This window comes from Colius striatus, chromosome 1 (assembly GCF_028858725.1).
Source record: "Colius striatus isolate bColStr4 chromosome 1, bColStr4.1.hap1, whole genome shotgun sequence".
Taxonomy (NCBI): domain Eukaryota; kingdom Metazoa; phylum Chordata; class Aves; order Coliiformes; family Coliidae; genus Colius; species Colius striatus.
Window position 1 is genome coordinate 202,845,413 of NC_084759.1, and position 16,108 is coordinate 202,861,520.

The 16,108-nt window shown below is 44.9% G+C and overlaps 1 protein-coding gene across 1 annotated transcript in view; it reads right to left on the reverse strand.

Annotated features, from left to right (window-relative positions):
- The window catches only part of ITIH2 (inter-alpha-trypsin inhibitor heavy chain 2), a 31,027-nt gene that overhangs the window by 2,010 nt on the left and 12,909 nt on the right, over window positions 1–16,108 (reverse strand). Inside the window, exons 9-19 of the mRNA XM_061989436.1 lie at window positions 15,947–16,063; window positions 14,512–14,680; window positions 13,359–13,484; window positions 11,994–12,175; window positions 10,770–10,955; window positions 9,166–9,305; window positions 8,468–8,640; window positions 5,628–5,762; window positions 3,149–3,262; window positions 1,971–2,169; window positions 741–913 (exon numbers count right to left, since the gene is read on the reverse strand). Of these exons, the coding sequence (XP_061845420.1) occupies window positions 741–913; window positions 1,971–2,169; window positions 3,149–3,262; window positions 5,628–5,762; window positions 8,468–8,640; window positions 9,166–9,305; window positions 10,770–10,955; window positions 11,994–12,175; window positions 13,359–13,484; window positions 14,512–14,680; window positions 15,947–16,063 (1,714 nt within the window). The remainder of the gene's footprint in view (window positions 1–740; window positions 914–1,970; window positions 2,170–3,148; window positions 3,263–5,627; window positions 5,763–8,467; window positions 8,641–9,165; window positions 9,306–10,769; window positions 10,956–11,993; window positions 12,176–13,358; window positions 13,485–14,511; window positions 14,681–15,946; window positions 16,064–16,108) is intronic.

Sequence of the window (16,108 nt, forward strand, 5' to 3'; positions counted from 1 at the left end):
TTTTCCATTTGAATAATTTTCACACCTCCCACATCAAGACACCAACACCAGCAAATTCATCCCAAAACAGAATCAGAGAATCCATTTGGTTGGAAAAGACCTTTGAGATAATGGAGTCCAACCATTCCCCCAGCACTGCCAAGCCCATCACTAACCCCTGGCCCTGAGCACCTCAGCTCCAGGGCTTTGCAATATCTCCAGGGCTGGGGACCCCCCCACCTCCCTGGGCAGCCTGGCACAGGGGCTGACAACCCTCTCAGGGAAAAAAGTTCTGCTTCAGCTCAAATCTAAACTTCCCCAGTGTTAACTTGAGGCCATTTCTTCTTGTCTTGAGAGAGATCCCCAGCTCACTGCAGCCTCCTGTGAGGGAGTGTCAGAGAGTGCTCCTGTCTCCTCTCAGCCTCCTCTGCTCCAGGCTCACCACCCCCATTCCCTCAGCTGCTCCCCACAGCACTTGTGCTCCAGCCCCTTCCCCAGCTCTGTGCCCGGCTCTGGCCACGCTGCAGCCCCTCAGTGTCCCTGTGGCAGCGAGTGAGGGGCCCAGCACTGAGCACAGCCCTGGAGCTGCGGCCTCCCCAGGGCCCAGCACAGGGGCCGGGCACTGCCCTGGGCCTGCTGCCACCCCACTGCTGAGCCCAGCCAGGCTGCCACTGGCCTTCTTGCCCCCTGGGCACGCTGATAATCTAGTCAAACCCTTCCCAGTGCCCCACTGTTCCCAGCACTAACCCTCCAGCCCTTACCTATCAGCCCATGGGCTTCAGGAGAGAACTGGTTTTCAGGAGGAATGTAGATTCCCAGGAAGTCAACATTAACTGGGTGATTCTTCCACACACGGTGTAGCAAAACCATGAAGGACATCTCCTCACCCACGGTGACAGTAACATTGCTTTCTTTCTTCACAGATATGAGAAGCCTAGCAGAGGAAAATCAAAGGTCAGCTGCCCACACATAAACTCTTGAGATGCTCTTGGGCACCCAGAACAGTTGCATGAGGCTGGTAGATATGACAGAGAACCCAGAAACCCACAGCCTTGTGAGCAGTACCCAGAGGCCTGGCAAGACAATGAGTGTCTGATAGGACAGACATTTCATTTCACAGAGTCACAGAATCTTAAGGGTTGGGAGGGACCTGGAAAGATCATCCAGTACAACCCCTTGCCAGAGCAGGACCACCTAGAGCAGGGCACACAGGAACTCATCCAGCTGGGTTTGGAATGTCTCCAGAGAAGTAGACTCCACAGCCCATCTGGGCAGCCCCTTCCAATGCTCCCTCACCTCAGCAGGGAAGAAATCCTTCCTTGTGTTTCTTTGGAACCTCTTCTGTTCCAGCTTGTACCCATTGCCCCTTGTCCTGTCATTGGCCACCACTGAGAACAGCCTGGCTCCATCCTCCTGACACCCACTTTTTATGTATTTATAAATATGAATGAGGTCACCTCTCAGTCTCTTCCTTTCCAAGCTGAAAAGCCCCAACTCTCAGTGTTTCATCAGAAGGGACATGCTCCACTACCTTAATGTCCAAACCTTGCCCTACAAATTTAAGCTCTTGCTACAATGAATGGAGATTTTAGGAGGGAACTTGCTGCCTAAATGGGTGTCTAGTTCTATAGGGTGTCCAACATGGTTGCAGGCTGTTAATCTGCAGGTGAAAGTCTCTTGGATGCTGTGAGTTATGTCTCCCATCGTGTCATGAACCCTGCTGGTAGGTGCTTGTGTTCAGGAAACTGAGTTAACTAGCTAGTAAGGCTAGTAAACTAGCCTTAACTAATGGAAGCAGCAGTAGGAAGAGGAATTCAGGTCTTTCTACTTTTGCCTGGTCAACTGCATCTCTCTTTTGGCCCTCTTACCTACTTTCTTTAGCTGTAAGGAGAGCCCAGACATCCACTCTTCAACCTGGATCCCACCCATGGCTGGGTCAGGCCAATGCAAAGGGTTTTGACAGGGCAGACAGCGAACGCTCAGCAACTTACTGCTTCCGGATGATGTGTCCCGTGTCGGACCAGGTCAGTGTGATGCCATAGGAGCCATCTTTCAGTGTTATGGTTTCTGTGGTGATCTCCACTTTCAGGCCTTTGGTTTTGAAATAAAAGCCAATTTTGCCAAAGTATGTGTTGAGTTTCTTGTTCTCTGTTTTCTTGGCTCCCACGAGCTGCCCGTTGACCACAACCCCTGTGAAAAGCAGAGCAAACCTTGCAGTTCTGATCTCAGCAGGGAGTACCATGGGATCAGCAGAAACAGGAACCCCTCTGACCCTGTTTTGCTTATCTCACTAGCCAAGAGAAAAGAATAATTTACTAAATCACCTGCTGATGCTTCTCTCCACCCCTCAGCATTTTAAGCTGATGAGGATTGATGTTGAGTCATGCTCGCAGCTGTGTCCTTGGTGACTCTGAAAGGCACAGTGTGGATGGGCAGGGAGGAATGGTACAGCAGTTCCAGCCCAGCCTAACCTGCCTCCCAGTGCCCATTGCTTTTCACATTTTACAGGAATGCTGATGGGTAAAACCCTCTGAGAAGCAGCTGATTCCCTTAATTCCTTTGGGAGTACAGTGACATATTGTTTTTCTCTCTGCCACCAGAGATGTCTCCAGTTTTATTTCTGTCCTTTAAAAGTACAAACAAGAGAGGGGAATCCTCACCTAGCATGGAGATTCCCTCACCTATCTAGACTCCTTTCCCAGTCTTTGGCCATCCTCACAGTGAAAAAACTTTTGTTAATAGCTCACTCCTACAGCCAATTTCACCTGCTGCATCTTCCCTCTGTTGCCTCTCATCCTTTAGCTATGTGCCAGGCTCCATCTTTACTTTCTAACTAGGTGGCTGTAGGCAGCAACAAGATTCACCGTGGGTCTTCTTTTCTGAAGATTGACCGAAGTCATCTGGCTCAGCCTCTCCCTCTGTCCTGTGCTCCAGCCACTTTATCATCTTGATGGCCACCAGTGAAGGTGATCCAGCTTGTCACATCTTCCTTGTACTGACAAGCCTAAAACTGGACACAGGTGTGAAGAGAAATAATCACCTCTCTCAACTTGCTGGTCACACTCCTGTTAGCACACAGTCCTCTCTGTAGGCATTTCCCCTGCTTCCTCTAAACACCTTTCAAGCCTGAGAGTAGGAAAGTGCTGTAAACTGGGCTGTATTCCATTACCTGTACCAGGATCAGAAACCAAGTTTAGGATCTTTCCAGGCTCTGAGTCGATATTGAAACAGATGTTCTCTTGGCTCTTGGGCAGGTGTATGATGAAATGTGGGTCATTGTCAACTGGAACATAGAAAAGAAAGAAGCCTGAGAAGCAGAATGGAATCTGCCTAATTAGAGGTAAGAGATACAATGAGACACTTTCCTTAGAGGATTTTGCAGCACCCTTTGGGACAAGAGCCCCTTCCACTCCTGCAGAAACTAAGGAAGTTCTTAGATGCTCCTAATAAAAGCCCCTCAGACACTTTCTCCACTTTCCCTGTGAAGTGGAGGTACATGTGGAGAAATGACATGGTAGTACATGACATTATTGATTTGAGCAGCCAGCAATGGGAGCAAACATGACATTGCATGGTATTATTTGCTTCAGGAGCACCACCAAGTGCAGCAAAATACTGGTTTCAGTGGTCATCTGTACATTAGGGTAGCACAGGCTCAACCTGGAGTTCTAGAAGATGAGTTTTATTTCTTCAGGGTGGAAGCCAGTCTCCAGGTAAGTTCAAGGACCCACTGGGACACCTAGATTCAGGAAAGGACCAAGGCACAGAAAGCAGGACCTGGGTGACCTGTGCAAAACTAATACCCAGCCCTTTTCCCATGCCCAGCTGTTGTTTGCCTCTAGAAGTGACACACTCCTATGACATCAGTCTCTCAAACTAAGAATCTCTCAGACACATTACAAATCCATACCCTTTTGCTGATGTTGGGAAAGATGCATCCTGCCTACCAACTTCCCTGAGGAACACAGTCCAGGACTTGTTCTCATAGCACGTTTAACATCTTGTTGGTATTGGGTCCCTCTGAAAGTCACATGCTCTCTAAAATTGCACCTATCAAGTGAAAGCAGCTGCCTCCAGCCTCATCTTGAAGTGCAAAGCACTGCCCAGCTCCTGCTGGTTTGGTGGTGGTTGGCATCTCCCTGTCAACATCCAGAGATGTGCCTGTATACTGTGTTGCCTACAGGGAAAGCCAGGCCAGCTTCCCTTCATCCCCTGGTGTTCCTCAGCTTTTGGAGGTATGTAACACTTCCTGTGCACTGGACAAACTCTACACCCTTGGCCAGGAATGTCTTCAGAGGAAAGAGTGGGGTAGGTACCCTCCAAGAAGCTTTTGAGCATCCTGAATCTTTTGAATATATTGAGTCTCTTGAACATAGCCCTCAATCATTTTTCCTCAATCTCCTCAACTGCTTGATGCCAAAGCCTGTTCTGATCACCATTTCCAGGAACAAAATGTGTGTGTAAGTTGGGCAGGTAACTTTGCCTTCCTCACCCTTTTTTCCAAGTAGTTTCTTGACTATCCAAACTCTTAGATTAACCCTTGAACTTTGCTGAGGAGCAGTTTGATGGCTCTTTGTTTGATAGCTACGTAAATACACACATCTGCACACAGGCACACTCCCAGAGTTATTTACTGTAGTTCTAGTGCTTTTATAGGCAACAGTTCTCACAGCTGGTTTGTTTAAGCAGGCACTAAACTGTGGCAAAAAGGCCTAAGCATTAACAGGATCCATCAGTCATCAGTGCATTTGGAGATTTCTATCTGCTACAGAACATTCATCTGTCATTTACAATGGCAGTGACTTTACATTAGCTCTGCTACTGCAGAGAAGCTAAATGTAAGCCCAGTGAGCAGCCTCAGCCTTGGGGAAGCACATGGCAGAAGATGGGGTCACTGGGATCCTCTTAGGATCTGGTCTCATGCCTGTAACTTAGAGTGTATTTTCACAGGTTCATCTATTCAAAGTCAAAACAACTCAGTATTTTATAGATCAGAAAAGAATCACAGAATCTCAAGGGTTGGAAGGGACCTTGAAAGCTCATCCAGGTCCAACCCCCCTGCCAGAGCAGGGCCACCTAGAGTAGGTCACACAGGAACTCATCCAGCTGGGTTTGGAATGTCTCCAGAGAAGGAGACTCCACAGCCCATCTGGGCAGCCCCTGCCAGTGCTCCCTCACCTCAACAGGGAACAAATTCTTCCTTGTGTTTCTTTGGAACCTTTTATGTTCCAGTTTGTCCCTGTTGCCTCTTGTCCTATCATTGGATTTGCAAAATTTGGACTGAGGTGGCTGTGATTTGGGATGGACCTGGTTGTGCCTTCAGCAGGGGCTGCATTGAGGACCTTTCACACTGATGTCCTCTGCAACAGCAGTGAAGTAGCAGCATCAGCTAGTCACAGCAGTTGATTTATTCCCTTAAGGACTGGTCTCTAAATGAAGATAAAGCTTCTAAAACAATTCAGAAAACTCAACAAGAAAAAAATAAGACCTCTAAGAGACTCCTCCATCATTATTTGGCTCAGCATTTTGTTATAGAAGCTGAAATCCCCAAAATGCCCAATAACTTTGGTGATATTGCCTTTATTTGTTTGTTAGGTGATGAGTGTTTCTGTCTAGCTCTTCTTTGCAGGAAAAACTGTAGCTCTTACCTCTGTTTATGCTCAGAGAGCTCACAGGAGGACTCCTTTGTTCAGGCATGAAGCTGACTGGCACAGCTGTGACGTTGGCCCAGGATGGGATGCCTTTGTTATTATTAGGGGCATTTGGAGTTAATCCTAGAGTACCTGTTAAATGACAGTCATAATGAAGTTGTTAATGCTGACATATTTTACAGTCTAATTTTTAAAGCAATGCAGTAGATCAGAGCCTGATGTCCTTATACCAGTGTAAAGCAAGAGCAACAGACAGATCTTTATATCATGGATTTACTCCACTGTCTCCACCAGAGGAGTATGTTTTACCAGGGTGGCTGAGGCAACCATAAGCTAGTGGTGAAAAATGGAGCCTGGCTTTTTATCACTTATTCATGTGAACAGGCCCTACTTTGGCAAAGCTCCCAATGCAAGGGCTTAAGTGTTCTGTTGAATAAAAAAGCTGAGTTTTAAAAATTCAGCATGTGGTAAAAGTTTTTCTGACTTGGGTCCTGAGTTTGAGGTGCCTGAGAAGAGGCAGGACTCTTTCTGCTTGCCCTAGGATGACCCATGTGAATAAGAGTTGTAAGTAAAGGCAAACATTTAATATAACATCCCTTAACATGTCCCTTTCAGGTGGTGGTCTCTCTGCCTTTGCCATGACAGAAGAAGGAGAAAGTAACATGTGTCTCCTCTCTCCACTTAGTTCATAAAGCAATGTGATCTTAAATGATTCATGAAACTTGGTTTGGTTTACTATGTTGGACTGAGAACAACCAGAGCTGAAGCAAGGCATGTAGTTGTATCTGTTGACCCTGCTCAAGAGGAGTAAGGGGAAAAACAAGCTGGGGAACAACAGTGAGACAGGAGATTTCACTAAATCTCTGTCAGCTTCTTCTCTCTTGAGCCCCTAACAGATCCTAGGCTGTTTTCACTCAGGTAGTGCTATTTCTATTAGCACAGTGATATGTGAAGTCACTGTAGATAATACAGGAACTAAAAACTGGACAGAGACTTTGGAGATTCCAGGTTGTGTTAATGTCACAGACTATTATGCACAAAGAAGTTCTCCCATGCACAGTCCAGATTTGCAATGAGTCTGCCATGATAAAAGAACACTTAGCCAATCCTTGGGAAAGTGAGTTAATTCAGTGGAAGAGAGACAGTCTGACTGTCCATGGAGACAGTGAGTGTATCTCTGATGAGAGCTGTATAAGGACAGACAAAAAAGATCTCTTTCAGCTTACACATTCCATGCCTTGTAGATGCAAAGTTTTTGGTCCAGCTAATGCATTGCACAACCCTAAGCACAGATTTACTTTGGTGTCATTTGCACAAGCTCTGTCCTCTGGTAAGGTTTGAGTCGTGCCCCAATGTCCCTGAAATCCACAGATGACTTGACCCTGACTTCAGCATTGTTAAGTTTTGATTATTCCATCAAAGACAAGAACCTATATAAAAAAAATCACTTAAATTCTCTGTATCATCTAAATCAAGATAATCATGGTCAGAATTAGTCAACTAGTGCCATGTATGATGAATTCATTATAATAAATGCAATACATGTTATTTCAGTGCTGAGCTGTTCGGTGGTTGTGTGTTCAATAGAACAAAAGATTCATAGAACTGTGGTATCATAGGATATCTTGAGTTGGGAAGAACTCATAAGGATTACCAAGTCCAACTTGCTGCTCCTCACAGGGCTACCTAAAACTAAACCAGATGACTAAGAGCACTCTTCGAACTTGAGTTGTAGTGTGCAGTGTAAATAACAACCATTTCATTTCTCTTTGGGTGTCAGCTGCAGAATTTAAAACAGAAAAGAAAAATAAGGAAGCAAAAAAACCTAACTGACAGGCATGAAAACCTCATTTCATTGAGCCAGCACCAGGACATTTTTATAGCTATCCAGGAGCATGAGATCTGAGCATGCAGGACATGTTCTTGGAGTTCCAGCAGAGTCTCAGTCAATGCCAGATGGATGATGTTATCTGTTGGTGTCATGTCTTTCTTTCTCAACAAGTTGGAAACTTACCCATTTATTAATAGGCTTTAAAACACCAGACCCAGTTGTTCAAGGAGCTGATCATTTACTTTCAATGCTTCCACTGCATCCCACAGGCAGCACTTTCCTGCCAGCAACAGTTGTGGGTTTTAAATCACTGACTAATGAGGGTGCAAAACTGCTGCTGTTGAGTTTCATTGGAAGCACATGGCTGTGCAGGGATGCTTGGATCTGCTAGACAGCCATGGATGTCAATAGCTACTACTTTGAGACTGATTCTACCCTGTAAATCCAGAACAAGCCAGCCCCACCTCATTTGGCTGGACATAAGGTTGTTGTAACAAGGACCTTGGAACGTGTGTTGAAGTAACAGATTGAAATCTAGAAGTTTAATTAATGAGAGACTGTTGATAGGACAACTCAGATCCCATGTGGGCTCCTGGCTGGTTGGTCACAATCTTCAGAAACTTCCAAGAGTTCAAAGTGGTGATAAAATACAGTTTAGCCAATTCTACAGCTTCCATGCAGGGAACTAGGCATATCTGTCCCTGTAAGAGGTGTTCAATCTGTGACATTGTAGGCTAATTGGAAACCTTGTCACATTCAGTCCTTGCTGAAGGCAATGGCTCCAAACAAAGCATTTTGCATGAGAATGCTCTCAAACTGCCTGAAGGTTTGGTCAGCTTTCACTCAAAAGATAGGCTATCTTACAAGCACAAACACCTGGAGCAAATAATGGACACAGTTGCTCTTCCAACCCAAGAACAACAAAATGAGAGGTAGATCAACAGACAGGCTGAGGCACTGACCAACAAAATGAGAGGTAGAGCAATGGACAGGCTGAGACACTGACCTGGGCAGCAGCCCCTTCTGGGGTCTTTGGGCTGGTCTGCCAGCATTATCTCATCCTTTTCAGCATTCTCTATCAGCATGGCTGTGAAGGGGGTGACAATGTGATGGTCAAGAGACATCTGTAGGATGGATTTGGTGATGTTTCTCTTCAAAGCTGCGGTGGGAGCTGTATTTCTGGGTGGAAAATGAAACAGAGGATGTGGTTAGCAGTGCTACAGGGCAGCTGCCATGACAATTCCTCCACAGAGTGGTCATACAGACAAACTGGCAGACGTTGCAAGAAGGAAAGGCTGAGGACCTGTATGAATGCATCATCCATAAGAAGACTAAAAAAAGCCCAGTCCATCTCTTGGTCTCAGCAGGAAACCTCTCTCTGCTTCAGAGGGGATTTATCCTGAACTGCTCCATAGCTTTTACTCAGGCTCCATAAGTCAAATCTTCTATTCACTTCATTCACTCAGCCCCACAGCCAGGTCTGTTTGACCCTTATTTCTCTAATTAGCTGCTCCTAAACTCTATCCCCTGGTATCTATGATTGCTAAAAACAGTAGGAATGTGGCTGAAGTTATCACCTGCCTTTATTTTGTTTACCTCACCCATTTGAAACCCTGAGGGCAGCATTAAGGCCATGGTCTCAGAGAGAACAAAGCTGCTTTCAAGCTTCTGTTCCCTCCCATCACAGACCTACTTTCTCCTCACCTCTCTGCCAGCATTTGGTTGACAGTCAGATAGGCCCACAGCTTCCTAGTGAATTCAGGATCTGCATATCTGTCTTTCCTCATGAAGCCATCCAGCTCTTCAACATCTCGCAAGGTTTCCATGACAAGCTCTGCATTTGCCTATGTGATGGATGAGAGGATGGTGAGCCAAGAGAATGAGGTGGCTTTGAGCTCCCCCTCAGCACAGTTGGCAGCAAGGACACACTGGGGCTCTGTCCATGGTCACTTCTAGATCAGAAAGTCCCAGCACTGTTGATCTGGCTGCCATGGGGAATGGAGCTGTAGCAGAAGGGTCTCCTGTTAAAGACACTTTTGTGACAAGGGATTAAAAGTGGTAAAGAAGCTGCCAGCAGTAGCCAAAGAGTGTGTGACCACTTGCCAAAAGAAGACATTCTTAACAGAGCTCTGTTATCCTCCCCTCAGGCTTTTCCACAGTCAATTCCTACTGAGGAACAGGAGCCAAATTCTGCTTCTACCCACAGACCTTGAACTGTGTTGTGTCTTGGCAGCAAAGAATACTGAGTAAGATTTGCTTTTCCCAGACACTAGCAAACAGAACCTCCTAAAACTTGCAAGAGTGTGAATATTTCAGTTCCTCCTCAGAAAGGAGGATCTGGATGTGGTATTCTCCTCCTCTCCTACTCCACCTGGAAGAGCAGCCCTGAAAATATCAGAGTCATAGGATGGTAGGAGTTAGAAAGGATCCTTAGAGATCATCCAGTTAAAACCCCTGGAAGCAGGGTCCCACCTAGATCAGGTCACACAGGAACGTGCCCAGGTAGATCTTGAAGATCTCCAAGGAAGGAGCCTCCACACCCTCCCTGAGCAGCCTGGGCCAGGGCTCCCTCACCCTCACAGTGAACTTTTTGTGTTCCAGCTTCATTCTATTACTACTTGTCCTGTTGCTAGATACAATAGAAAAAAGGGATTTCCCAACCTCCTGACATCTTCCATTTATATACTTGTAAATATTAATGAGATCCCCTCTCAGTCTCTTCTCCAGACTAAACAGTCCCAAGTCCTGCAGCCTTTCCTCATAAGGAAGATGTTCCAGTCCCCTGATCATCTTGGTGGCCCTGTGCTGGACTCTCTCCAGCAGTTCCCTGTCCTTGAGCTGAGGAGCCCAAAACTATGTACAAAGTCTCATTACATACACCACAAGGCAAAACATAAAAGGACATTGCTAGGACTTGACACACTGTAGACCTGCCAGTCTGAACTCCCCAAGGGTGGGGGATATAGCCATGAAAGGAGCCACCTTAGGGGGTGTCCACTACACCTTCACAAAGCATGAAGGAACACTCCAGAGTCTTAGTCTGGTTTGCAATTGAATCTTGTATGGTGCCTTTATCCAAAGGAAGTTCCTCTGGCAGGCTGCAGGATGCAGGTAGTGGCTGTTTATGATTGTACTTGAAGCTATTGTGAAATGCTGTACAGAGCCCACATGAGTTTTCCTACTCCTCCAGAATCCAAGTGGACAAAACACCCTGCTGTCCATAACCTCCATCAAGGAGATTGTACATACAGAGTGAATGCACCAGCCCAGACCCCAGGAGATGGTATCCCAGGGACACTTTCACTCACTGCTGTTGCTGTGACAATGCTTTCCAAGTGCTGCAGGTTTTCCGTGTCAACTTTCCCAGCTACCACTATCTCTGAGCCGCCAAAGTAGTTGTGGAAGCTGCTCTGGGTGACATCTGACACTGACTCCTGGGGGTAGTTGAACTCAATCTTCTTCAAGAGCGGAGTGGAGACCTGGTTGTAGAAATTCTGAGACGGAAAGAGACAGAGAAATGAGTCTGTTGTACTTGAAGCAACCCTCTCTCCTGTGCCACTCTTACTGAGAGGACAACACGTAACAAAACTCAGAGCCCAAATGGGTAAGTGAGACTTTCTTTGTCCCAGAGACTGCAGACTTCTTTATACTTAGACCATAGAACTTGTAAAAGGGTACAGCAGTAAGATCTGGTCCAAGTCTCATGGAAGTCAAAGCCCATACTTAGAATACCCAAAAGGCTTGGAAACAGCTATATATGGATCTGAATCTATTATCAGGTTGGTCATGTCTTGGCTACTATGTAAGACACACAGCTGCTTCCCACCTAATTTTTGACAAAAAACAGACCTATACCTCACTTGTATTCTCTTCTGTACTGTCTACCCTTTTCTGACCCTGTTGTACCTGGCTGATGTGAACTGGGATGTGTGGGTTTAGCTATGTGACCAGAGAGGAAGAACAGGTACCCATACAGTGCCATGAATGGAGGTTGTCTCATACTGAGAGCATTCCCAGAGCTACTCAGTTTGGCAGACCCTTCTGTAGTGTGTCCTGGCACACCTGTATCCATCCTAACACATCTGTGTTGGGAAAGAAGTATGAGAAGCTTGCACAGGTGATGAAACTAGTGAATAGAAACAGAACAAAGATTTAAGAATCTGTTCATCAGTGATTGCTGCTCACAGATTTGGAGCCAGAACCTCCTAGAATGGAACTTTTCCTTACACTGGCAAAGTTTAGATTTTCATTTAGCATTTGTATTAGGCCTTTTGTTAATACTGAAGTGGACTTCACACAGAGTGGTAAAGTACATATTATAAATACTAGAAAAACCCTACAGAAATGATAAACTAGGAGCACTGAAGCCAATACATGCTTATCACCTTGCAGGACTCTCTAGAGGAAATGATGCTTTTTGTCATCCCTCCTATCAACTTAGAGCAACTCTACTGTTGCTAGTGGAGTTACCCATTTCCACAGCTGTGAACAGAAGTGGATAGTTTCAGAGGCAGTGGGACAGAAACACACACCTTCATTTGGGCAGAAGTCTCCTGATTTCCAAAAATCCTCTGGGCCATGCCACGGTTGTCAGTTGCAATTCTCTGCAGGAAATCATAATCCACATCAAACCCAATCCCAAGGCAGAAGAGAGAGAATTCGTCCTTTATGCTTTGCTTCACGTTCTTCTGGATGGTTGTCAGCTTGAGCTCACCTTGGAGGCACAGAAAAGGTGACAGCCATCTGAGACACGGGGGAAGTCTCCATCAAGGTAAGCACATTCATGTCCTTCCAGTGTCTTTGGTTCTCTCTTAATAAAAAACGAAATCTAGGCAACTCTCTCAGATGCCAAAACTCCATGTTGCACTGCCTACAGTAACAGTGGATCTGGCTGTGATATTCTCCTCCTCTCCCACTCCACCTGGAAGAGCAGCCCTGAAAATATCATAGAATCATAGAATGGTTTGTGTTGGAAGGGACCTTAGAGAGCATCTCGATCTTCCCATGGGCTGGGACACCTTCCACTAGACCAGGTTGCTCAAATCCAGGGCTCTTATTAACTTCCTGGGAGAGTCTGTAATTGTAACAGATCTGGACTTCTCACAGAATCACTGCTTCAGTCTCTCTGCAGATTAACACACCTCCATGAAGGTTTTGCTTTGTTTCTTGTGCTTATAGAATCACAGAATTACAGAATGGTAGGGTTGGAAGGGACCTTTAGAGATCATCCAGTCCAACTCCCCTGCTAAAGCAGGTCCCACCTAGATCAGGTTGCATAGGAATGTGTCCAGGTGGGTTTTGAAAACCTCCAAGGAAGGAGCCTCCACACCCTCCTTGGGCAGCCTGGGCCAGGGCTCCCTCACCTCAACAGTCAAATGGTTTTTCATTATGTTTAAATGGCACTTTTTGTGTTCCAGCTTCTTTCCATTACCCCATGTCCTGTCTCTGTCACCATTGGGACTGACTTGCTTTTTTTTCTAACTTATTTGTAATGGCAGCCTCTTCTGGGTTAGCATCTTGCAGTAATGACATGCACCAAATCCAAACTGATTTGCTTTCTACTTTGTTTTCCTGATTTTGATGTTACACTTGGGAACGAATAAATCAGTGTGGGATGAGGGCACTTGGAGAAGAAATATTTTCCTAAGGTTGTTGTGATTACCTTTCCTATAGGTCTTGTGCATCTCTGAAACTGCAAAAGTACATCCCTTTCATAACATAATCTGCTCATGTTTTGAAGACTTCTATGAAAGCTTCATGGCACATATAGCATTTGGCAAAAGAGCAGCACAGGCATTGGAAGAAAGTGGAACTTACTGTCAAAGTGTCTACGTGTTGCATGCTTTTCTCAGGCTAATTGTACTGTTCTTCCACCTCACCCAGAGCAGAATCCTTACCTACTGTTGGATCTCCATCAGACACAAATACGATCATGGAGACTGAGTTAGGGTCCAACATGCCTAAGCTTTGGGCTTCATTCAGGATGAATGTGGCTCGAAGGAGAGCTTCATTGATATTTGTGCCTGTCAAAGAAGAAAAGAAGTTTGATTCTTGTTGACTCTCTTGTCAAGTCCAGATCAGTTATGAGATTCTGGTGGAATTAATCAGCATAGACAGGACTTGAGACCGAGGCAGTAAAACTCCCCCTCTGATGCATAAGGTACATATACTTGCATGCTGGTTGCCTTTTTCTTTCTAGGCCATCATCTTTGTGTGCCCTCTCCTTCATTAGTTCTAGTGGGATTATTTGCTATGAGGAGAATTAATGAGTTTGCAGGCAGATGATTGAATGGGAGCATAAAGAGACTTTCTTTTCTAGCATCACATTTCTTGTACAAGTCTGTAACTCCATGTTGATTCTACCTTACACATTGCCAGTGAAACCTTCTGGAAATGGAGGTGCTGTAGCACCAGAAGGCTCTGACTTTGGGGAGAACCTCTACATAGTAATGGCATACAAATAACTGAACAGCTACACCACAACTGCCCATTAGAAAGCAATAGATTAAAATAATTGTGAGTCCCTTCTGTACAAACAGCTGAAACACTAACAAGTGAAGCATCACAAGAGCTGTAAGGCTGAAAAAGGCAACTGTTCTTGTTTACCATACAAGGAATGTACACACAAAAAGGATGAACAATTTGCCCAGGGTGGCATTTAGTAGATCATGGTGTAGTTTACAGGTTACACAGAGTGGAGGCTCTGGAGTTGAGCTGCTTATGATCAGCTTTGCAAAGGCAGGAGACAGCCTTGGTCTTTTGAGAATATTTGAGATCTCTATGTCTGGAGGTAGGACCTATAGATTAGAGGTAGCTGTTCTGTGGTCTGTATTCTATCTGTTGCAGCTTATTCAGTAGAAGGAAATGTCATTCCAATCCCTAACACAAGAAGCTGGAATCTTTGCTCTCCTTCAGCCCCAGAACATCCTTTTCCCATCTTGGAAATGAATCTTTTTTGTTAGGAATACTCTGCCCATCTGAAGGTTGTCTGAGGTACCCACTCCTGTGATATCCAACTTCTATGAGCACCTGGCAATCAAAACCTCATACCCCCATTGGGATGGATTGTCTGGATGTACTTCTTAGCATCTTCAACCTGTGCAGGGGTGGCTGAGACTAGACTATCTCTCCAGCATCGGACATTGTGGTTGAAGTCGATGAGGGAGAACTGATCAGCAGCACGGAGCTCACTCAGTATCGCCTTCATGGCCTCAATGGTCTGAGAAGAAGAAATTTAAGAGAAGATGAGTTTATGCTTCCTGTTGCCAAAAGCATCTTTTTAACTTATTGAGTACAGGCAATCAGGTGCTTCCGATGAATATGAACATGAGTGCTGGAATCCAAACCAGCATGTGCTATACAAATCCTTCCTTTTTTCTGGTAGAAACTTGAACTTTTCACCAAAGAAACATGTTAAAAATGCAATTAGCCAGAAGAAACCCATGTGATTCAATCCATCCTTGCTTAACTCCTGCTAACCCAGAGCAAGGTGAGAGAGAAGCAGTTTGTGAGACATTGTGATTCAGGAGACATGAATTGCTCGCAACAGCTCAGGAGAATTATCCCTGTGTGCAAAGCTATCTTTTAAGTCTGGGTAACATCTGTTTGGAGATGTATGATTTAAACCAATGACAATTAGCCCAGATCCCAGTTTTGCAGCCTTGATTTCTCCAAGGAAGAAAGTTCAGTTATCCCTAGATTGTCCCCAACTAATATTTGTCTAGTTCTTAAAACCCTTCAGTGGTATGCAATCTCCTGAACTTCACTCTCAGTGCTGCCAGTCTCTCCTGCTGGAAATCTGTCTGATTCCATCTCATTCTACCCTGAGTGGGCATAAACATCAGCTGATGAGTTTCCTTTTTAGAACAATTATTTGCATAGGTGGACCTGCTTCTGCAGGAGGTTTGGATTAGATAATCTCTAAAGATCCCTTCCAATCCCTATCATTCTATGATACGATTCTATGATATTTGGAGGCTCTTTGTGTTTTCCCAAATCTACTGTTTTAGACAAAAAACATCTTATATTTCCCATTTTTCCCTGCTATGGGATATGTTGTCTAAACAATTCTTGCTGCTCTTCACTGGGGTGTCAACAATTTGTCCACAACTTTTTGAAAGCAGGTATGTATTATCCCCACTGAGACTTTTCCAGGATTCAGTAGAGGAAATTAGAGAAAAAGAGAGTCAAAAACTCTGCAAGATATTTTGTCATCTGTCAATTAAAATATTACTTTAGAGCTAAAATCCATGTTTTTGATGGCATCACTTTTCCCCTACAACATCAGGAGCATTACAAATAAAGAGTAAAATCATGAAGTCTTTCATTCACCAAATATTCTCCAAATTCAGTGAGACTTTTGATGGAGTACTTTAAAGAACTAAGCTGGTGATTTTGAGAGCCAATCTGCTACAGAATTGTATGGTAATGGCCACGGGAACAGTTGGTAGAAGGTTCATTTTTGCAACAGAATTCAAACACTTACTTGTTTCATTTTCAGTCCCCACATTGAGCCACTGACATCTATAACAAATAAAATGTTTTTGGGCAGAGGATCAAGATTTTCCGGAGCAAAGAAGTGAATAAAATAGCCATTAAAAATCTGCAAAAGAAGATGGAAAAATATCCCAGCAAAGTGAGCTGTGTG